Raw genomic sequence first — 24,093 nt, 5'->3', positions numbered from 1 at the left:
TCACATGAAAAGATGCCCAACATCATTAAGAAATTAGGGAAATGCACATCAAAACCACAATGATACTCACTTCCTGGGTAAAACTTTAAAAAGACAGACAATGACATGTCCTGACAAGGATGTAGAGAAACTGGAACTTGTATACATTGTTGGTGGGAATGTAGAACAATACCACCACCATTCTGAAAGATAGTTTGGTAGCTGCTCAAAGTGTTAAGTATAGAGTCACTATAGGCCCCATAATTCCATGCTTAGGTACATACCTAACAGAGAGAAAATGTTATGTTCACACAAAAATTAGTATAAGCATGTATGTACAAGTTATAGCATTATTCATTACTCATAATAGACCAAAACTGGAAACAACCCAAATGTCCATCAACTAATAAACATTATTCAGCAATAAGGAATGAAATACATGCTATATTCATGAACGAAATGTAACACTATGCTAAGAGAAAGCCAGTCACAAAGATTGACTCCATTTATATGCAATATCCAGAAAAACAGACAGTAATCCACATAACAGATAACGAACTGTGGTTGTCAGGAACTGGTGGGAGGAAAACAGGGCAACAACTGCTAATGCGTATGGGTTTTTCTGAGGGTGATGAAAATGTTCTGGAATTAAGATAATAATGAGGATCACACAGACCTTGAATATACTAATAATCTGGCATTCAATAATTGTATTGAAGGCCAGGTGCAGTGGCTCACGCCTGTAATCCCAGCACTTTGGAGGCTGAGGCAGGTGGATCGCTTGAGGCCAGAAATTCAAGACTTGCCGGGCCAACATGGCGAAACCCTGCCTCTACTAAAAATACAAAAAAATTAGCCAGGCGGTGGCTCATGCCTGTGATCAATCCTAGCACTTTGGGAGGCCGAGGAGGATGGATCATGAGGTCAGGGGCTTGAGACCATCCTGGCCAACATGGTGAAACCCCGTCTCTACTAAAAAACACAAAAATTAGCTGGGTGTGGTGGTACGTGCCTGTAATCCCAGCTACTTGTGAGGCTGAGCCAGGAGAATCGCTTGAACCAGGGAGTCGGAGGTTGCAGTGAGCCAAGATCATGCCACTGCACTCCAGTCTGGCAACAGAGCGAGACTCGTCTCAAAAAAAAAAAAGCAAGCAAGCCAAACATAATGGCCCACGCCTGTAATCCCAGCTACTCAGGAGACTGAGGCAGGAATCACTTGAACCCGGGAGGTACACAGGTTGCAGTGAGCCGAGATCACACCACTGCACTCCAGCCTGGGTGACAGAACAAGACTCTGTCTCTATAATAATAATAATTGTATTGAACACACACATACACTTCAACTGTTTGTTCTGCACAGCAACTATGTTTACATTAGCTGAGCCTATCATATACTTCTGATTTCAAATTTCATTCATAGAGAACCTACGATAACGTTACAACAGCCAATATGACAGTTCTGTCCTTAAGGTGCTCACTGCCTAGTAGTATGACAACAGTATTTAATAAAATGCCCACATATATTCTAAACCTAGATGTCTGTTCTGCATTACTCAGTAAAAAAGGTCACAATTTAAGACGAAAGCAAGCAGCACTTAAGAGCCCAATGTCTCACACAGTTGGGCTTAACTAAAATAATAATAACAGGCCGGGCGCAGTGGCTCACGCCTGTAATCCCAGCACTTTGGGAGACCGAGGTGAGTGGGTCATGAGGCCAGGAGTTTGAGACCAGCCTGGCCAATATGGCAAAAGCCCATCTCTACTACAACTACAAAAATTAGCTGGGTGTGGTGGTGCATGCTGGTGAGCCCAGCTAATTGGGAGGCTGAGGCACAAGAATCACTTGAACAGGCAGGCAGAGGTTGCAGTGAACCGAGATCACGCCACTGCATTCCAGCCTGCACAGCAGAGACTGTGTCTCAAAATAATAATAATAATGATAATAATAGTAATAAAAAGAAAAAAGAAAAACAGAGCCCAATGTCAAAGCAATATATATGCTTTTTAGCAATTACCATACTGTGGGGGAAGAGCTGGGGCAAAAAAAGTGGTAAATAACTACCAGAATCAGCACTATCCATGAAGGATTCAGAAACAGGTGAAAGGAAAATGGATTTAAATTTGTACTCTGCTTGATCATAGTAGTAAATTCACCTAAGGGATTTAAACTCAGGTTTTTTTTGAATATTAAATTCATTGTCTTTTGAATATTCAAATAAAGGGAATGGTTGCCAGGGACCAGGGAAGAAGGTAACTGGAAGTTAGTGTTTAAGGGGTACATTTCAGTTAGGGAAGATAAAGTTCTGGATGGTGACAGTCCCAAAACAATGTGAATGTACTTAATGCCACAGAACTGCACGCTTAAAAATGGTTAAAATGGATAAATTTATAATATGTATACTTTACCACAATATAAATAAGGAAAAGCCCATTAGACTGAAAATCTTAAGTCACATACACTGTAGATCAAACATTATTTGTCCTTTCTAAACTATCAAATGCAACAAAACTATACTAACAATATAGAGAATGAAATTTCAGTGTGAGAAAGCGAGATAGGTCAGGGTAATAACCAAAGCTTCACCACTATGAGATCTGTGCATTGAGCAAATTAATAAACTCTATAAAATTTGCCTAATCTTCCAAAAAAAAGGTGACTTTGGTGGTACTGAAAACTGAAAAAAAGGCCTGGATGTCTGCAGCATGAAGGAGCAGCATAAGATGAAATCATAGAAGAAAGCAGGAGGTACATACACACAATGAAAGTTTATCAGGTCAGAGAATTTTGTATTTTAAGTGCAATGGGGAAGTCCCTTAAGGGTTTTTTTTAGCAGATGAATAAATAACACAACCTTTAAGAAACCACTCTGGCCCTTGTGTGGAGAATGGACTGGAGGAAGACAACAAAGGAAGCCAGAGCCTAGTTAGGAGATGATGACAGCTGCGGTGTGAGATGATGGCTAAACTAGTGTGCTGACCGAGGAAACGGAGTTCACGAACTTGGGTGTGTTCTGGAGACAGAATCAGTGGCCTTACGGACAAATCAGAGGATAAGAGAGGGGGGAAAAAATCAAGATGACTTCCAAGTTTCTCACAGTTAACTAGGTTAGAGTGTCTTACAAAAGACAGGAAGGACTGGCAAGAACCAGGATTCAGAGATTCAGAGAAACCAAAATCACCAACTGAAGAGAAGTTGGCTTTTGTCTGTTTCTTCAAAAAGGATGGAGCTTTGAGGTATCACGGTTGTGGTTTCCTCTGAAGCTGTCTACTAATGCAAACTAAGGATAAAGGCTTTGGGAGTAATTTCTCTAAGTCTTCAAGTAGACTCAACACACTAAAACAGCCCAACAAGGCAGAGCACAGTGGCTCACACCTGTAAATCCCAGAACTTTGGGAGGCCAAGGCAGGAGGATCACTTGAGGCCAGGAGTTTGAGACCAGCCTAGGCAACATAGCTAGACTGTGTCTCTATTTTTTTAAAAAAATTAAAGAAGAAGAAGCTGGAGAAACGGTAAGCATAAAATCAAACAGAATCTCATACACATATTTAGGTGATGTCATCTACAACCTCACTCACCACACATATTTGTGGAAAAACAATCTCCTTTCCAATGTTTCCTTCTATAGGTAGTAGAGTACCATCATCACACCCAGTCACGTAAACTAGAAATCTTGCCAGTATCTTTGATTTACACACTCTCCTATCTATTCAATTATCAAAATCTGTTGCTTTGAGCCAGGTACAGTGGCTCACGCCTGTAATTACAACACTTTGGAAGGCCAAGGCAGGAGGAGGAGGATCGCTTGAGCCCAGAAGTTCAAGACCAGCCTGGGCAACAAAGCAAGACCCCATCTTTACTTAAAAAAAAAAAAAAAAAAAAAAAAAAGGCCGGGCGTGGTGGCTCACACCTGTAAGTAATCCCAGCACTTTGGGAGGCTGAGGTGGGAGGATCACGAGGTCAGGAGATCGAGACCATCCTGGCTAACACAGTGAAACCCCGTCTCTACTAAAAATACAAAAAATTAGCTGGGAGTGTTGGTGGGCACCTGCAGCCCCAGCTACTGGGGAGGCTGAGGCAGGAGGACCCCCTTGAAGCCAAGGAGTTCGAGGTCGCAGTGATCACACTACTCCACTCTAGCCTGCACAAGAGAGCAAGCACCTGTCTCCAAGTTAAAAAAAGAAAAAAAAAGGAAAAGAGGGAGGACAGAGGGAGGGGTGGGGAGAGGAGGGGAGGGAGGGGGGCAGGAAGGAAGGAAGGAAGGAAGAAGGATGGACGGACAAAGAAGGACGGACGGACGGAAGAACGGACAGATGGACGGACGGAAGGAGCTGCTTTAGGCCGGGCGTGGTGGCTCACTCCTGTAATCCCAGCACTTTGGGAGGCTGAGGCGGGCGGACCACCTGAGGTCGGGAGTTCGAGACCAGCCTGACCACCATGGAGAAACCCCGTATCTACTAAAAATACAAAATTAGCTGGGCATGGTGGCACATGCCTGTAATCCCAGCTACTTGGGAGGCTGAGGCAGGACTGCCTGAGCCCAGGAGTTTGAGAGACCAGCCTGAGCAACATGTCAAGACCCATCTCTACAAAAAAATACAAAACTAAGCCAGGTGCGTGGTGGCTCGTGCCTGTGATTCCAGTTATTCAGGAGACTGAGGTGGGAGAATCACTTGAGCCCAGGAGGTCAACGCTGCAGCGAGCCGTGATGGTGCCATCGCACTCCAGCCTGGGCAACAAGAGCGAAACTCCATCTCAAAACAAAACAAAACAAATCTGCTGTTTTGTAACAAAGTCAGAGGCTCACTTTTTGAACTACTCATGATCAGAATTCTGTACCCAATGGAGATTCAGAGTTAATATTCTAGGCTGAGACCTGCCAAAAACTTCTTTAAAGAGTGCCCCCAGATGATTCTGATGTGCACTCCTGCTTAAGAGCCACTATTCATGAACTCAAAAATCTTTCCTTCATTATTCTTAATGTTACTGTCCTCATTATCTCTTGCCTAGACTACTAAAATAGCCTCCCTGTATCTTCAGCCTTCCCCATTCTGACCTATTTTCTTCATCACCATCAGAATTCCCTAATTCAAATATTTTTTGCTATTAAAAAAAATGTGGGCCAGGCGCAGTGGGCTCACGCCTGTAATCCCAGCATTTTGGGTGGCTGAGGCAGGACTGCCTGAGCCCAGGAGTTTTAGAGACCAGCCTGGGCAACAGGGCAAGACCCGTCTCTTGGTTGCTCATGCCTGTGATCCCAGTTATTCAGGAGGCTGAGGTGGGAGAATCACTTGAGCCCAGGAGGTCAACGCTGCAGTGAGCCGTGATGGTGCCACTGCACTCCAGCCTGGGTGACAGATCGAGACCCTGTCTTCCCCTCATCAAAAAAAGTGACAACTGGTAAATTCTGAATAAGATCTTACATACTACTGTATCAATTTCCTAATTCTGATAATCATACTGAGGTTATATAAGAGAACATCCTTGATACTATAAAACAAATGTTATTTAGGAGTTAAAGGGGCATCATGTCTGCAATATACCCTTCAACAGTTCATACAAAAATGTGTGTATATAGAGTGAAAGAATAATACATCTGTGATAGTATGATAACATTTGTGTCAAAACAGAAAATTTGTTTTTTTGAGATGGAGTCTGGGGCTTTGTCGCCCAGGCTGGAGTGAAATGGTATGACCTCGGCTCACTGCAACCTCTGCCTCCTGGGTTTAAGCAATTCTCCTGCCTCAGCCTCCCGAGTAGCTCGGACTACAGGTGGGAGCCACCGTGCCCAGCTGATTTCTGTATTTTCAGTAGAGACGGGGTTTCACCATTTTGACGAGGATGGTTTCGATCTCTTGACCTCGTGATCCGCCCACCTCAGCCTCCCAAAGTGCTGGGATTACAGGCATGAGCCACCGCGCCTGGCCAAAACAGGAAGTTTTAAAAAATCCAATAGCCAAGACACTTCATTCTGAGTTGTACTTTTCTTAACGCTATACTTAAGGAAGCTGTTAAATCATTTACACACACCATTTACACACAAACACTACACAGTCCCAAATAATCGACTTACTGGCATATATGTAACACTATCCTTTTTTTCTGGAAGAACAACAAAAATTTCTGGATGAGAGAATATGACAAGGCAATTTCCTTTCAGAGGCCAAAGTTGTAGAGCATGGGTTAAGGAATGCAGCTTTTTGAATTCATTAAAATGAGTAAGACAATAAAGACAAAGCACACCCTTCCCAAGTCAACATAAAAGCATATTACTACGAGATAATTCACAAATAGCAACAAAGTAAATAGTATACTTAACTCAAAAGGGTATGAAAAGCCAGATAATCTGAGTAATAGTATGTAATGACTCTCTAAGTGAAATAGCCAAAACAAACAACCCACCTAGCCTATCCTGGTTGGTCCCAGGGGTGTTGTGATTTTGGACTGTCAGAAATATGGCTGCTGGGCACATCTGTAATCCTAGCACTTTGGGATGCTAAGGCAGGATCACTTGAGCTCACGAGTTTGAGACCAGCCTAAGCAACATGGCAAAACCCCCTCTCTATAAAAAATATAAAAATTAGGCGAGTATAGTGGCATGCACCTGTGGTACCAGCTATTTGGGGGGCAAAGTGGGAGGATCGCTTGAGCTTGGGAGGTGGAGGTTGCAGTGAGCTGAGATCATGCCACTGCACTCCAGCCTGGGTAACAGAGTGAGACTCCCATCTCAAAAAAAAAAAAAAAAAAAACCAACAACAACAACAAAAAACAGCACTAATCTACAGCAGTGAGGATACTGACCCTTGGAGGTCTGTGGAGAGCTCTGGACTCACAGTGGATTCATGGACTCTTTGAAGCTGATCTCTGGAATTCAGGCAGAGACTCCTGGCTCAGTGTAACACATAAGTATTTTTAAGCATACTTTTTTTTTTTTGAGATGGAGTCTCACTCTGTCATCAAGATGGAGTGCAGTGGTGCGATCTCGGCTCACCACAACCTCCGCCTCCCAGGTTCAAGCGATTCTTCCTGCTGCAGCCTCACAAGTGGCTGGGACTACAGGCACATGCCATCATGCCCAGCTAATTTTTGCATTTTTAGTAGAGACGAGGTTTCATGTTGGCCAGGGTGGTCTCAATCTCTTGACCTCGTGATCTGCCTGCCTCGGCATCCCAAAGTGCTGGGATTACAGGCGTGAGCTACCAAGCCCCGCCAAGCACAGCTTTCGGAGTCAAGAAATTACCCTTGACCATGAACTTTTGTGCCAAGAAACAAAATAGGAAAAACTGTGTCGTCATTAGCCAGTATTCTAACAAATTGCTCATTATAACTAATTGTCAAATCAACATTAGGTTTTACCTCTCTAGCACTCGTGTTCTACAAATGTATTTAAACAAGTAGAATTCAAAATACCTTGTTTAAAAACAAAAACCAAAAGCCTTATCAATGACAGGAAGGGAGGTGCTAAAACATTTCAAAATAATTTTAAAGAATGTAGGATTTGTATGAATGGCACTAAAATGTGTTGATACATGAAAACAATTATTTTAAATATAATTATGAGCCTTGAGAAAAGGACTACATTCAGAAATACAATCTAGAATAAAAGAAAAATGACAAACTCAACTCACCAGCAATTTCTACAATATCACCAGGAACTATGTCTTTAGCTTTAATCCGCTGTACACTCTTTCTGTCCTGTCGATACACTTTGCCCATTTCAGGCTCATATTCCTTAAGGGCTTCGATGGCATTTTCAGCATTTCTTTCCTGTATAAAAGAAAACAGAAGAGTAGTAAAGACCTGCCTGACACTGCAATTATTTCTAATCCAAGGAATAAAATGTTAGAGGTCTAATCTTTAAAAAAAAGGAAGCCCACTAGTAACATTTGTACTAAACAATTCACATCTAAGGCAACAGACACAAGGACATTTATTATTTTGTATTAAAAACGAAACGTAAGTACCCTCAATTAAGGTAAGGGGATAAAACAATGAGGAAAAGCAATTACAGACTCTGCTGTCCCTAAGACTGTAAAACACAGCTTTCACCTTTAGCCAAATCCCCCTGCCATTTAAAATCAATTCTGTCTCGTGAGAGGCAGTACAGCTTAATAGTCTGGGCTTGGGAGGCTGAGGCAGAAGAATCGCTTGAACCCGAGAGGCGGAGGCTGCAGTGAGACGAGATCCTGCCACTGCACTCCAGCCTGGGCAAGAGAGAGAGACTCCATCAAAAAAAAAAAAAAAACCAACCCAACCCAACCCAACCCAACTCTGGGCTAAGCTGCCCAGGTTCAATACAGGCTCTTAACAGCTATGTCACTGTAGAGAGGTTACACAACACACAAGTTTACTGTCTATAAAATGACAACACTAACAGTTCCTACCTCAAGGTTTGTGAGGATAAGAAGTCATATGTAACATGCTTAGATTGTGTTTGGGCACACAGTAAATGTTATGAGTGATGAATATCTCTCACAAATTCTAAGAACTATCCCTCCAGTTGTAAAGACCAATGAATGGCTGGACTCTCATCATAGCACTGCCAGTCCCAAGCTATATATTTCTCATGACATCATATATGAACTATCAACCGTTAGTAGTCACAGTAATTTTCTTCCCGATTTCAGAATGGAAGTTGTAGACTCAAACCAGCCTAAAGAGAATCAAATGACACAAAGATGAAAGCTGGTAACACCTGTACCTCAGTTTTGATGTATATACCCCAGGAAAAGTATTAAAAAATCTTAATTGGGAAATTCATGATAAAGTTAATTTCAATCTCATATCAGACATTCTTACCCTTCAAGATCATGTTGGGTGGAATTTAACTGGACTGCTCAAGGTTAAACAAATATCCCATGAGCACTGTATTTTGCATATGCTTAAATTATCAGCTGAGCACAGTAGCTCATGCCTGTAATCCCAGCACTTTTGGGAGGCTGAGGTAAGAGGATCGCTTGAGCCCAAGAGTTCCAGACCAGCCTGGGCTGAACATAATGAGACAGTGTCTCTACGAAAAATGCAAAAATTATCCTGACGTGGTGCCATGCACCTGTAGTCTCAGCTGCTCAGGAGGCTGAGGTGGGAGGATCACTAAGCCTGCGAGGCAGAGATTGGAGTGAGCTGTGATTATGACACTGCACTCCAGCCTGGGCAAGAGTGAAGCTGTCTTGGGGGAAAAAAAAAGATAAATTATCTCTGACCCTGAGGACAAAGATGACAATTACAATCAATGAAAAGGCTGGGCATGGTGGCTCACGCCTGTAATCCCGGCACTTTGGGAAGCTGAGGTGGGCGGATTGCCTGAGGTTGGGAGTGCGAGACCAGCCTGGCCAACGTGGTGAAACTCTGTCTCTACTAAAAATACAAAAAATTAAACAGGCCTGGTGGTGCGCGCCTGTAATCCCAGCTACTTGGGAGACTGAGGTGGGAGAATCTCGAGTCCGGGAGGCGGAGGCTGCAGTGAGCCGAGATCGTGCCACTGCACTCCAGCCTGGATGACAGAGCGAGACTCCGTCTTAAAAAAAAGAAAGCCCTCCTTGATGACACTGGTCAGAAATAAAAGAGTATGCCCCCCATACTACCTTACACTGTCATAATTTTCTTTACTTTCAGAAGGCCACAACCCTCTATTGCTGCTCATACCATTCAGTATACTAAAGACTTAAGAATGTTCTTTTTTAAAAAACTCAAATCTTTTTTTTCTGAGACGAAGTCTAGCTCTGTCGCCCAGGCTGGAGTGCAGTGGCATGATCTCGGCTCACTGCAAACTCCGCCCCCTAGGTTCAAGCCCTGCCTCAGCCTCCCAAGTAGCTGGGGGCGCATGCTACCATACCCAGCTAACTTTCTGTATTTTTAGTAGAGACGGGGACTCGCCATGTTGGCCAGGCTGGTCTTGACCTCCTGACCTTAACTGATTCACCTGCCTCAGCTTCCCAAACTGCTGATACTACAGGCATGTAATATAATTTTTTTGAGAAAAACATAAGAAGGCGGCCAGGTGCGGTGGCTCACACCTGTAATCCCAGCACTTTGGGAGGCCGAGGCAGGCGGATCACAAGGTCAGGAGATCGAGATCATCCTGGCTAACATGGTGAAACCCCGTCTATACTAAAAATAAAGGCGGACGTGGTGGCTCACGCCTGTAATCCCAGCACTCTGGGAGGCCGAGGCAGGCAGATCACGAGGTCAGGAGATCGAGACCATCCTGGCTAACACAGTGAAACCCCATCTCTATTAAAAATACAAAAAATTAGCTGGGCATGGTGGTGGGCACCTGTAATCCCAGCTATTCTGGAGGCTGAGACAGGAGAATGGCGTGAGCCCGGGAGGCGGAGCTTGCAGTGAGCCAAGATCGTGCCACTGCACTCCAGCCTGGGTGACAGAGTGAGACTCTGTCTCAAAAAAAAAAAAAAACCATCAGGCATGGTGGCAGGCACCTATAACCTATAATCCCAGCTACTCGGGAAGCTGAGGCAGGAGAATTGCTCAAACCCACGAGACGGAGGTTGCAGTGAGCTGAAATTGCACCACTGCACTCCAGCCTGGGCAACAGAGCAAGACTCCATCTTAAAAAAAATATATATATATATATATATGGCACAATTACGAATTTCTAAGTAGGCCATCTTTCTATGAACCTACCACATAAAGATCGTTAACATTTATTGGTAAAGATTAGAAGTTTACAATTTTAACAGGACTATGTATGTTTATAAGATGTGTTGGGCGTGGTGGCTCACGCGTGTAATCCTAGCACTTTGGGAGGCCAAGGCGGGGGGAATCATCTGAGGTCAGGAGTTTGAGACCAGCCTGACCAATAAAATGAAACCCCATCTCTATTAAAAATACAAAAGTTAGCTGGGCATGGTGGCACGTGCCTGTAATCCCAGCTACCCGGGAGAGTGAGACAGGAGAATCGCTTGATCCCGGGAGGTGGAGGTTGCAGTGAGCCAAGACTGCACCATTGCACTCCAGCCTGGGCAACAAGAGTGAAAGTCGGTCAAAAAAAAAAAAAAAAAAAAAAGGCCAGGCGTGGTGTCTCACGCCTGTAATCCCAGCACTTTGGGAGGCCGAGGGGGGTGGATCACGAGGTCAGGGGTTCGAGACCAGCCTGACCAACATGGTGAAACCCCGTCTCTACTAAAAATACAAAAATTAGCTGGGTGTGGTGTCAGGTGCCTGTAATCCCAGCTACTCAAGGAGGCTGAGGCAGAATTGCTTGAACCTGGGAGGTGGAGGCTGCAGTGAGCCGAGATCGTGCCACTGCACTCCTGCCTCGGCGACAGAGAATTGGTCTCAAAACAAAAACAAAAACAAAAGGTCTACTTCAGTCCTCAAAGGGGTGATTATATCCATCAAATACCTAAAAGATGAACACTTAACATGAATTTTAAGTCTCAGAGTCTGTAGTAAGCACTGAAGGGGAAACAATTTCTATAGCTAAACCTACCTAAAAACCCAAGGAGAATAAACATGACGTGTAGCTTTTAAAGTTTGTCACAGGAAGCAACTAGGAGACATAAAGATAGATAATGGTTCTCACATTCTCATTTCCTTAAGCAGCTTCTCTCACCCATTTTAATTCCTTGCTACCGTAAAGAATGAACAATGTTTTTTCTGAGACACAGTGTTGCTCTGTCGCCCAGACTGGAGTGCAGTGTTACGATCATGGCTCACTGCAGTCTTGACCTCCTGGGTTCAAGCAACCCTCCCACCTCAGCCTCCTGAGTAGCTGAGACTACAGGATGGTGCCACCACACTTGGCGAAGAATGGGCAATCTTAACTGCAAAGTTTATATGCATTAAGGTCAAAAATTTGCAATTAATTAAATTAATAGGCCGGGCATGGTGGCTCACGTCTGTAATCCCAACACTTTGGGAGGCTGAGGAGGGCGGATCACTCGAGGTCAGGAGCTCAAGACCAGCCTGGCCAACATGGTGAAACCCTGTCTCTACCAAAAAATACAAAAATGAGCTGGGCGTGGTGGTGCACGTCTGTAGTCCCAGCTACTTGGGAGGCTGAGGCACGAGAACCACTTGAACCTGGGAGGAAGAGGTTGCAGTGAGCCGAGACAACACCATTGCACTCCAACCTGGGCAACAGAGTGAGACTGTGTCAGAAAACATTAATTAATTAATGGAATAAAGGGAAAATACATGTGAACTTCCCGCAGACATATTTTTACTCAACACATCAGGAAAAACCAGATAACAGAAAGATTAATATAGCCCTAATCACTTACATAACTTACTGAAATTTTGCAGTACAGGAATTTTTGCTTACCTGCCACACACCCACAATTGCATTGGCTACTAATATGAGTAAAATTACAAAAGGTTCTACAAAGGCTGTAATTGTTTCTTCACCTTCTTCAAACCAAGCCAAAACCTAGAAGAGAAATGGCACGTTAGAATGTGTCTTTTTAGGCTTAATGTCACTTTTTAAAAAAGTGGCTAGCACTGGCCGAGCATGGTGGCTCAGACCTGTAATCCCAGCACTTTGGGAGACCAAGGCAGGCGATCACCTGAGGTCAAGAGTTCCAGACCAACCTGCCCAACATGGCGAAACCCCATCTCTACTAAAAATACAAAAAATTAGCCGGACATGGTGGTAGGTGCCTGTAATCCCAGCTACTCAGGAGGCTGAGGCAAGAGAATTACTTGAACCTGGGGAGGCGGAGGTTGCATTGAGCCGTGAGTGTACTGCATGCCATTGCACTCCAGCCTGGGCAGCAAGAGCGAAAACTCAAAAAAAAAAAAAAAAAAAAAGTGGCTAGCACTAAAGGGATTATGATAGACAAAATCTATTTTCTTTCTCTAGAAACAAATGGTAGAAAATGCAATTATATAAACAACTGGCTATGTCTTGTTCATAAGAATTCTTGAAAGTCAAAACTATACTTCAGCTGGGCACAGTGGCTCACACCTGTAATCCCAACACTTTGGGAGGCTGAAGTGGGCAGATCACCCGAGGTCAGGAGTTCCAGACCAGCCTGGCCGACATGGCGAAACCCCGTCTCTACTAAAAATACAAAAAAATTACCTGAGCATGGTGGCGTGTGTCAGTAATCCCAGCTACTGGGGAGGCTGAGTCAAGAGAATCACTTGTACCTAGGAGGCGGAGGTGGCAGTGAGCCGAGATCGTGCCACTGCACTCCAGCCTGGGCAACAGAGCAAGACTCGGTCTCAAAACAAGAAAAAAAAAAGCCGGGTGCGATGGCTCACGCCTGTAATCCCGGCACTTTGGGAGGCCAAGGTGAGGGGATCACCTGAGGTTGGGAGCTCGAGACCAGCCTGACCAACACGAAGAAACCCTATCTCTACTAAAATTACAAAATTAGCAGTGTGTGGTGGTGCATGCCTGTAATCCCAGCTACTCAGGAGGCTGAGGCAGGAGAATTGCTTGAACCCGGGAGGCAGAGGTTGCGGTGAGCCAAGATTGCACCATTGCACTCCAGCCTGGGCAACAAAAGTGAAACTCAAAAAACAAACAAAAAACTATACTTCATGGCTGGGTGTGGTGGTTCAAGTCTGTAATCCCAGCACTTTGGAGGCTGAGGCAGGTAGATCGCCTGAGGTCAGGAATTCGAGACCAACCTGGCCAACGAGGTGAAACCACCTCTACTAGAAACACAAAAAATTAGCCAGGTGTGGTGTCGCACACCTGCAGTCCTAGCTAGTTGGGAAACTGAGGCAGGAGAATCGCTTGAACCTGGGAGGCAAAGGTTGCAGTGAGCTGAGATCGCACCACTGCACACCAGCCTGGGTGTTAGAGTAAGACTCAGTCTCAAAAAAACAACTATACTTCTTAAAAATACCTTATCTTTTGATGTAATAATTCCATTTTAGAATCCAAATAAAATCTGGGGAGAGGGAATAAATTCCATTCATTTTATATGTATCTATTTAGAAAAAATAAAACTTCAATTCTTGATTAAAGTAAAAGGTGATCATCTAACAGTCATGTTCATTTGGTTATTATTCATATCAAGTAATATCCATGTGACATAAATCCACAGTATAAACAACTCGATCATTGACTTAAATTTTAGAGCATATATAAACTGTTAATTCTAGGCTGGGAACAGTGGCTCATGCCTATAATCCCGGCACTTTGGGAGGCCAAGGCAGGAGGATCGTTTCATGCCAGGAGCTTGAGACCAGCCTGGGCAACATAGCGAGACCCTCATCTCTATAAAAGAAACAAAAAACCAGTTAATTCCCTGTTTCTTTTTAGTGGTACTACTGAAGGCTGTTTCAGAACCGCAAAGCTGTTGGGAGATCCGAAGTGTATTTTGTAGGTTATCTTCCATATGACATCTATACAGCAACACAGCACTTCAGAGATAACCTAAGTCCAAAAATGTAACTGGTTACAGAACACTGCCCCAAGAAAAAGGGGCAGAGGTTTAAACTTTTAGCTCATACAACTGTAACCTTGTTAAGATTTAAAAACTACAAATTAAGAGTCACATTGTACTTCTCAATCCAACAACTATAAACGTGGTAAAAAGAGAGAACTCACCACAATGAATACTAAGAATAATGAATATGGTAAAGAGTGGTCTATGTGGTTAAAAATTTAAAAACCTCTTTTTGTGGAAACTTACCAATCCATAAACAGTGTTAACCACATCTAATGATTTAATCTTGGAGGTCGAATTTTTTTTAATTAAAAAATTGCTTAAAATGTTTGCATATTTCATAATAAAATCTTCTTTAAAAGATCTACTTAGTAAATCATGAAAACACTCCTCCAAATGATTTATGGCAATAATGAATCCAAATGACTCATTAGAAGAAGGCAAGAATAAGAAATATCTGTTCGAGCAGGACAAAAATAAAAATAAAAACAGGAGGCACCAGGACCACCAAGTCCTGACTGATGCCAATCACCACCAACGTCCAGTGAGCTAGGGCAAACAGAAAACCAGAATGAGTATGATAAATGTTACTGTATATGCTTTTAACAGGGAGTTCTAGTGTTAAGGCCAGGAATAATGCCAGAATGAAAACTTCTCTAGGAAGTTATAAATTTTGATAAGATGCAGGATCACAGCTGCTCTGATACTAGACTTTCAAACATATGCCAAGGAGAGCATATCAGAAACAAGAAACTTTAATTAGCTCTTGGGGGAGAAAAATCGCTCAACTTGAAGAGTAACTATGACCTTTCCAAAAGGTCAGTGAGGCATTAGCAACTGTAAGATAAGCTTCGCACCTTGTTAAAGTGGGTATGAATTTCCCTCTTGGCAGTAAAGCCTGGGGAACAAACTTAAAGCAACATCCCCTGATAGCTAGAGCAAAGGGAAAGACAATGGCAAGCAGTGATGGGACCATCAGAGCAAACCTCTACTTTAAAATACTACAGCCCAAAATGAAGAACAACCATATCAAATCATGTCGGGCAGTCCTTCACAGTTCTGATCTATTGGTAAGAAAATCTCTTACCTTGTGTAAGGAGAAAGAGGATTGACAAAAGAATCCATGAGACTGGGAGGGAGATGGGGTAAGAGAAAGGGGAGGAAAACTGGATGAGTGACATTACTGAAATGCAAGATCCCTTATTGCAGTATTATAGTACTGTAGTAATGTGAGTTCATAATTATGGTTTGCCAGAAGTTATATTATACAAAGTATATTTATACAAGGAACTGGGAAAATGTTTCTAAAAATTTTGACAACAGGTTGAATATAAAGAATTATCTGTTTCAAGCCAGGAGCAGTGGCTCACACCTGTAATCACAGCACTTTGGGAGGCTGAGGTAGGCAGATCACCTGAGGTCAGGAGTTCAAGACCAGCCTGACCAACATGGTGAAACCCCATCTCTACTAAAATACAAAAAATTAGCCGAGTGTGGTGGCGGACGCCTGTAATCCCAGCTACTGGGGAAGCTGAGACAGGAGATCACCTGAACCCTGAAGGCAGAGGTTACAGCGAGCCAAGATCGCGCCATTGCACTCCAGCCTGGCTGACAAGAGCAAAACTCCATCTCAAGGAAAAAAAAAAAAAAAAAAGAATTATCTGTTTCAGCTGGGTGAGGTGGCGCATGCCTATGATCCTAACGCTTTGGGAAAATCTCTTGAGGCCAGGAATTGGACACTAGCTTGAGTAACATAGTGAGACCCTATCTGTATAAAAAAAAATTTTTTTTTAATTAGTTGGGCATGGCAGGGCATACCTGTAGTCCTGACTACTCGGGAAGATTGCTTGAAACCAGGAGTTTGAGGTTATAATGAGCTATGATCGTGCCACTACTATATTCCAACCTAGGTGACAGAGTGAGACTTTGTCTCAAAAAAAAAAAAAAAAAAAAAAAAAAAAAGGGCAAAGCTGATGGCTCACACCTATAGTCCCAGCTACTTGGGAGGCTCAAGAATCAGGCTTCAGCCCAGGTGTCTGAGGCTGCAGTGAGCTATAATCGCACCACTGCATTCACCCGCTGGGCGACAGGAGACCCTATCCTCCAGGAAAATTGAAAATTTTAAACAGTGTGTAAAAAGGATTATCTGGGCTGGGTGAGGTGGCTCATGTCTGTAATCCCAGCACTTTGGGAAGCCGAGGCAGGCAGATCACCAAAGGCCAGGAGCTGGAGACCAGCCTGGTCAACATGGAGAAACCCCATCTCTACTAAAAATACAAAAAATTAGCCGGGCGTGGTGGCGCATGCCTGTAATCCCAGCTACTCGGGAGGCTGAGGCAGGAGAATCACTTGAAGCTGCGAGGTGGAGGTTGCAGTGAGCCAAGATCGTGCCACTGCACTCCAATATGGGCGACAGAGCGGGACTCCGTCTCAAAAAAAAAGACAGCAAAAAGGTAACAAGCTTCATGAACAGCAGCAAAGAAAAGTAAAAGAGAAGACCACTGCCCCATAGTTTGGGACATAAACAGTGTTTCTTCTTCCCTTTGCTTTGCGCTAAATACAATAATACCTGTCTTCTGGGACTTACATTATCAAACAAGTTCAATGCTTCAAATGTGCCAGTATTATTCAAAGTAACCACTTGCTAATGAACACTCAACTACATTAAACTGTTTAAAATAGAGTAGGGATAGAGCATCTCCCAATTATTATCCACAAGATTAATCTCTGTACAGCACTGAAATACTGTACAACACTCTGTACTGCATTATACTTCTGGTAAGTATAATAAAGCAAAAAAAAAATTTTTTTTTTCTGAGATGGAGTCTCACTTTGTCACTCAGGCTGGAGTGCAGTGGCGCAATCTCGGCTCACTGCAACATCCGCCTCCCGGGTTCAAGCGATTCTCCTGCCTCAGCCTCCTGAATAGCTGGGATTACAGGCACCCACCACCATGCCTGGCTAAGTTTTGTATTTTTAGTACAGGTGGGGTTTCACCATGTTGGCCAGGCTGGTCTCGAACTCCTGACCTCAAATGATCCACCCACCTCGGCCTCCCAAAGTGCTGGGATTACAGGCATGAGCCACTCACTGCACCTGGCCAAATAAAGCAAATTTTAATCCAAGGTAAAAAGCACGTTCTGCTGTAAACTGGGAGACAGTCATGATGTTGTGACTCAGATATCTATACACTGTGATAATAGGAAGAGCTCTTAGTATCATAAAAAGAAAACGAAAGAAAAAAAGTGCTTAAAAAGAGCATAAGCACATTTTGCTCCTAGTATTCTCAGAAACTTGCACTGTGCCTTTGGGCCCTCAAACAATTGCTCAATAAATGAAGAAATTTACATCAAGTTTTTTTTTTTTTTAAAAAAAGAGGAAATGGAAATTAAACATTTCGAGAATGATACAGAGAATTACCAATAAACGTTACGATAATTTCTGGGTGAGGAAACAATTCTTTCAGTCATTAATAAAATGGAAAAAAAAGCATGAATTAGAACTCGTTCCCTTCTGATCTAGATATAAAGCTATGTAAAAACATTCAATGTTTTCAGGCGTGAGAAAACAATCTTCTTTTTAAAAAGTACTCTACTAAATCCGCCTTTCAAATCATTATTTTAAGAAAAGCTCTGAGTAAACTAGTTAAACCAATCAGTAATTTGCCCTTCTTATCCCATTTTTAAAATCAAAAATTAAAAGATACAGAAGAAAATTAAAATCACTACAAATCCAGTATCAAATACTTTGAGTATTCTCTTCTGAGAAATCACAATAAAAAGATCTCATATATTTTCAGAAAATTCTACTGAAACAAGCTCACCCAAGTATTTGTGACATCAAAAGCACAAACTTAGGCCAGGCTCAGTGGTTCATACCTGTAATTCCAGCACTTTGGAAGGCTGAGGCAGGCGATAACCTGAGGTCAGGAGTTCGAGACCAGCCTGGCCAACAAAGGGAAACCCCGTCTCTACTAAAAATACAAAAATTAGCCAGGCAAAAATTAGCCGGGCGTGGTGGTGGACATCTGTAATCCCAGCTACTCAGGAGGCTGAGGCAGGAGAATCACTTGAACCCAGGAGGTGGAGGTTGCAGTGAGCCGAGATTGCGCCACTGCGCTCCAGCCCGGGCAACAAGAATGAGACTCCTTCTACATTAAAAAAAAAAAAAAAAAAAAAGCACTAACTCTAAAAAATAAGGTGTGCTTTTCAAGGGGGTCTAGTAGGAAGAAAAGAGACACACACATGCAAATGGTCAAATGTAACCTAAAGGTTGAGAAGTGCCACAGTCTAGAAAGTTTTATTAGCATTTTAGGGTCAATCTAAGTAGCTGACACGGGAAACGAGGGTGGAAGGTAGAGAAACCTATGCAAATTACCATATTAATTATGACTTTATGATTTAGACAGACGGGAGACCAACATGGCCCCAATGCCCACCTCCTTCAGTTCCTTTCGCAAATGTCACCTTCCTCAAGAACTTTCCTGACCACCCAATTTGAAAACTGTACCCCCTTTCACATACTCTGATATCCAAACTCCCTTGCTTTATTTTTCTCAGCAGTATTATCCTCCAGTTAGGGGTCTCTGTCCATTTTATTCACTACTGTATCCACACTGTCTGTGACAGGTGCTCAATAAATAACAAAGCAGGAAAAGCGAAGAAAGGGCAGGCATTCCAGTTAAGCAACCATACTATGTGTTACATTTAGAGCAAAGTTGGTAATCAACAAGAGAATGAAAAGATAAAGTGAATGATAGAGGGGGGGTCTTGAATGTCAAATTAAGCAATTTCTAATGTTCATATGCACTGGGAGATGAAGCTTATTTCTTTCAATCCAAGTGACCGTTTCAAAAAAACACTTTGGCCAATATTACAGATTAAACTAGATCCCTACAGGTCACAAGCATAGCTTCCTATTGTATGCCACAGCAAAATATTAACTATAGTTAACAGTTTGCTACTTAGTTTGATATTTGAAATAAATCACTAATATTCTTTTTAATTTGAGCATGACTTGACGACGCATGATGTATATAAGAATCGCCTAGTCACTTCTCCAAAAAAACCTGAATAGTCTACCATGTTTTTTCTGTTACATCAATAGGAATAAACTGCCACAAAAAGAGTGTCAGTGCTCTTTCTTTTAAAAGATAAAGACAGGAGGAATGAAACACTAAAGACAATGCAGCTGCAGTACCCAACCCCACATGAAGAAAATCAACACAACAGGTCTTATATCTGCAATTCCTTGATCAAACAAACCAAAGCAAATTAATTCTATACAAGTACTCCCTAAACACTTATTCTTTTGCTATTTACCAACTCATAAAATAAAAATGTAACAGTTCATTTCCTGAGCAGTAATTCCAGTTACCAAAAAGGAACTCAAATTTCAACTCCAAAATATAGCTCTATAATGCTCCAAAAAGCCAAGGCCCTACCTTATAAAAAAAATTAAAGCATTTATTTAAAAACCTGCTTGAAATGCTTACAAACTATAAGCCTCTAATTACTTCAAAGTAAAAAATAAACAAAACCCACACACATCATTAATTTAAAATGCTAATATAAAGTCACTCAAACTGGCCACTCAAAAAACAGACCCAATGCAACCCCAATAATAACACCAGTGGCATGGTTTCCCACACTGCTTCAACTTGTAACACACAGAATTCAGTAAAAACGTATTTTGCTTCTGGCTTGTATACGTCAGCTGATTAACTTCTAAGAAGTTCCCAATGACCTTATCGGACCCCGTTATTTAACTGCCAACGCTAAGACTATTTCAGAATTACGTACCCAGTTAAATACAAATCTTACACTACCTCCAAATGTATCATTTATTTTGCCCCATGACAATGTATTGATAAACTATAGTTAATCAGACACCTCTACTCATTTCCCTTAATTGGTAAAACAGCAGCCATTTTCTGGGGGAAAATTTTTTAATCAATCAAGGAGAAACAGATTATATCAGAGGTACATTGTGATTGACTCAGAATGCTGAATGGTTTGCTATGTAAGTCCCCATTTTAATCAACGAAAACCACAGAAAAGGTTCTTGGGGACTGAATTATTAATTGCTACACAATACTTGGCCAATATGGCATAATAAAGTCTCATAGCAGGACTTATGTAAAAATTATTCAAAAATTTATTTCCTGCTGCCACTATCTACTTAAAAGATGGGTATAAATTTAATCTTTTCCTCATCTGAACTAAATAAATGCCCACTGCTTTGTTTATTTCGTTCTCAAAATAGCCCTCTATGGTATGGTTCTCACAAAGACTGAGGCTGATCCCTGGGACCTGCATACATATATGTATAAAACTGAAACCGTGAAGTTTTGTCAATTTTGTTTTAACTAGAAAGAAGTACCGCACTGGGTGAATTTCACTTATCGTGGTTTTTGTAAGAATAACGTAATTCAAGAATAAAAGGCATCTCATGCTATTAGGATTAGGAACATCTGTGTCCTATTCATGATCATTTTTAGGAAAACTGGCAAGCAGTCTACTGCCCCCCAAAAAAAATGCAACAAAAAATTAATACCGAACATTTAAAAAAAAGTTAAAAACCTAGAAATATACTTGCCACCCCAACACCTTTTTTCTGCTGTAGTTCTTTGCGTTTCACTAGTTTCTTAGCAACCATATAGCACTCAAGTGGGTAAGCACACACAGAACAAGAAAAAACACCATGCTGGTTTTTTTCCTTTAAGATCTAGAACCAACTGTACTAAACCTTGATCTTTCAACCTAAGAATCACTTCAGACAGGGGTCCAATTTAGACAAACACACCACCCTAAAGGTCAGTGACCAAATTTGGTCAACAACGGTGCCATCACAGCCGTCATCATTCTTGTCACCGTCAGGAACAACTGTCACCTTGCCATTACCAGGAAGGGAAAGCAACTGGAATATTCCTTTTGTAAGTTCTATTTACAGACTACAAAGAGTCCAACATCATCTTAGTATGATCTTACAACACGATAACAATGGAAGAACCCAAAACATTAAAGGCTTCCCAGTGAAGAACTTTTTGATATTAAAGCTGATAAACCACAAGAATTTCTAAGACCATGCCACACTCTGGGACAACTCCTAACCACATTGTAAATGTCAGGCATCTCTTTTCTGAATACCAATGGCTTCAAGTGTTTTGTTTTGTAATTTTAAAATGCACAGATTGTTTTTAAACATGGAGACACAGCTTATAACTCCAAATATGTTTTCACCCAATGGACATCATTTGTTTTCTGATTTATCTATGGAATACTTTCAGCTTTTTGGGGGAAAGAAAATAAATTTTTTATACTTACAAAAGATATACATGCTGCCAGTAATAAAATCCTAACTAGCAAGTCTTCAAACTGCTCAATCACAAGTTCCAGCAAGGTTTTTCCTGTAAGAAACAAACACATGTAACTGTCATCTTACCATCAGCACACCAACAGAGGAAAAAAAAACAGCAACAGCATGTTAAGATTACCTTCTTCAGCCGGTAACTCTGTAGGATGTAGAAATTCGCCAAGCAATGTGTCAAGAGGGAGGTTAAAAAAAAAGAGAGACATTTTAGCACTTCGTCTTTCTAAAAACAACTGCTACAATTCTAAGCATCAGTATCTTTAAAACACAGACCTAGCTATGGGAATATCCGATTTTTTTTAGCAGAGGACATACTATAAAGATATCTCAAGGAAGCATGCACTCTTTGTAATCAATGGCCTGAGGTCTAGCCCTAAGCGTGAAATCACTTCGGGCTCCTGAACCTAGGAGTGGTTTCAGCGATGTCACCACTTCTGCCAGATGTGTAACTTTGGGTAGGACAAGAACGGTCAGAGGCTTTCCAACGACCTCGACTCCTCATAAATCGGCAGGGGACGAGAAAACGTCTTGCCGGCCTCAACCCAGCTGCAGAAGCCTCGTCCCTCCCTCCACCGGGGCCGGCTGCTGCTGGAGAGAAGCCTCCGAGCCTTGCGCGCCGAAAAGGTCGAGGGCCCGAGACGCGAGGAGGTCCAGGGAAGGCGAGGCGAGGACCGCAGCCCCTTTCTCCCTCGCGGGGCCGGCGCGCCGCCCGCAGCTGTCGACGGGCGCGGAGCCTAAGCCCACGAGGTGGAGCCCGGTCAGCCATCTTCCCTGGCTCTCCCGACCGCGCCGGGCCCCTGCAGCCGAGCACCCGGCACCTACCGTTGGAGCCCCATCTCTCCTTAAGCTTCTTGACCTGCTCCAGGCTCAGCCCCGTACTCTCGTTGACGCCGAAGTGGCCCAGCACCTCCTCCACCGTCTTTGTGTGCGCGTTCTCCATGGCTTCGGGGGCCCGGCCGGCCTCGCCTCCCGTCCCCGCGGCCTCCTCGCCTCCGCCTCGCACTCGGGCCGCGGGCTCGTGCCACCCCCGGAGCCCAGGCGCAGACGGGTGCTCCCCTCCTCCTCCTCCTGTGGCCGCTTCCGCCTCGCCGGGCGCTGAATCACCCCGCGCCCCCTCCCCCAGACAACCGCCCCTCGCGCGGCCCCGAGCTCCGCAAGGCGGGTGGGGGGGCTCCTGACCCACCCTCCCTCCCCTCGCCAGAAAGGAGGGCCTCCCGCGCCCTCAGCCGCCCGCCGGGAGCGCAGGCCGCGGCCCCCGAGCCCCCTCCCCGCTCTCTTGAGGCGATCAGAGGCCCCGCCCGGGCCGGAGGAGGGGGCGCCCGGCTGACCCCTGAGGGCGGAACGCGGCGAGGGAGGCGAGCCGGCGGGGCGGTGCGCGGCGCGCTCGCCCGGGTCCCTCAGCTCCGCACGCCCGACAGCAGCAGAGGAAACTGCGGCGAAAGAGAAGGAGGTGGCGTCGGGGACGGCTCCGCGGCGGCTGCTCTAATAGCATTTATCGGCCGCTGCCTCCCCTCTCGCCGCCGCCGCGGCATGTGGACGCCGCTCATTGGCCGAGAGCGCCCAGCGCGGCGCGGGCGGCGCGGCCCCGCCCCCTCCCCCCGGCTCCCTCCTCCCGCGCGCCTGGCGCCCACGCTGCCGCGCAGGCCCCGCCCCCTCCCGCGCGCCGCCCCTAGGAACCCGGATCGAGGCCGCGCGCCTCGCGGCCCCGGGGCTGCCGGAGGGGAAGCTGGGTACCCTCTTCTGTGCGTGCGGTTCTCTGACCCACCCACCTGCAGACGCAGGGTGGGGCGCTCACAGTGGGCTCGCTGCTCTGGGGCCAGTGGGCGGATGGCTGGAAGGCGAGGCCGAGGAGCTGGGAGCGCGGTCCACGCGGGGCGTCCTCGAGGCGCGCTCGGGCTGGTGTCCTTGGCTCGCCTCCTCGCCCTCGGTCGCCCGGGCTGCGCTCTGCATCCTAATCTGTCTCCTTCAGAGTCCCCCTCAGAAACCAAGGGGAGGAATTCCGCAGTTCACTTCCCACACAACCCAAATCCTTCATCTGTCGCATCGGGAACACCGCATCCTACACCCCCTGCCGCCAGCTCCTTCGCACGCCAGCCCCGATTCTTCCCCAGCGGGTTCTGGGCCCTGACGAGGGAACCCCCCTCGCGGGAGGAGGGAGAAGAGTTGATTTTATTATTAATAGCTCACGCAGCGCTTGATAGGTGTCTGCAGGGCAGTCACAGGTCACGCCGCTGGAGCTGCCACACAGCAGCTAGACTTGGGCTAGGAGGTGCTTCGCTGTGGCTTTCAGATGAAGGCCGTTTCATAGACTCACTTCCCTCGACAGGAGACAAGGGGACTTGAATCCAAAGCCTGCTCTTAAGCCACAGATGATTTGCT

At 44.3% G+C, this 24,093-nt stretch overlaps 1 protein-coding gene across 1 annotated transcript in view; it reads right to left on the bottom strand.

Moving 5' to 3' along the window:
- Positions 1 to 23,226, bottom strand: part of ATP2A2 (ATPase sarcoplasmic/endoplasmic reticulum Ca2+ transporting 2) — a 66,107-nt gene extending 42,881 nt beyond the window's left edge. Inside the window, exons 1-5 of the mRNA XM_024256440.3 lie at positions 22,537 to 23,226; positions 21,839 to 21,856; positions 21,669 to 21,751; positions 12,264 to 12,368; positions 7,606 to 7,744 (exon numbers count right to left, since the gene is read on the bottom strand). Of these exons, the coding sequence (XP_024112208.2) occupies positions 7,606 to 7,744; positions 12,264 to 12,368; positions 21,669 to 21,751; positions 21,839 to 21,856; positions 22,537 to 22,654 (463 nt within the window). The 5' untranslated portion in view covers positions 22,655 to 23,226. The remainder of the gene's footprint in view (positions 1 to 7,605; positions 7,745 to 12,263; positions 12,369 to 21,668; positions 21,752 to 21,838; positions 21,857 to 22,536) is intronic.
- Positions 23,227 to 24,093: the final 867 nt, after the last annotated feature.

This window comes from Pongo abelii, chromosome 10 (assembly GCF_028885655.2).
Source record: "Pongo abelii isolate AG06213 chromosome 10, NHGRI_mPonAbe1-v2.0_pri, whole genome shotgun sequence".
Lineage (NCBI taxonomy): Eukaryota > Metazoa > Chordata > Mammalia > Primates > Hominidae > Pongo > Pongo abelii.
Note: the sequence above shows the minus strand (reverse complement) of the source record. Positions and strands in the feature narration are given on the sequence as shown.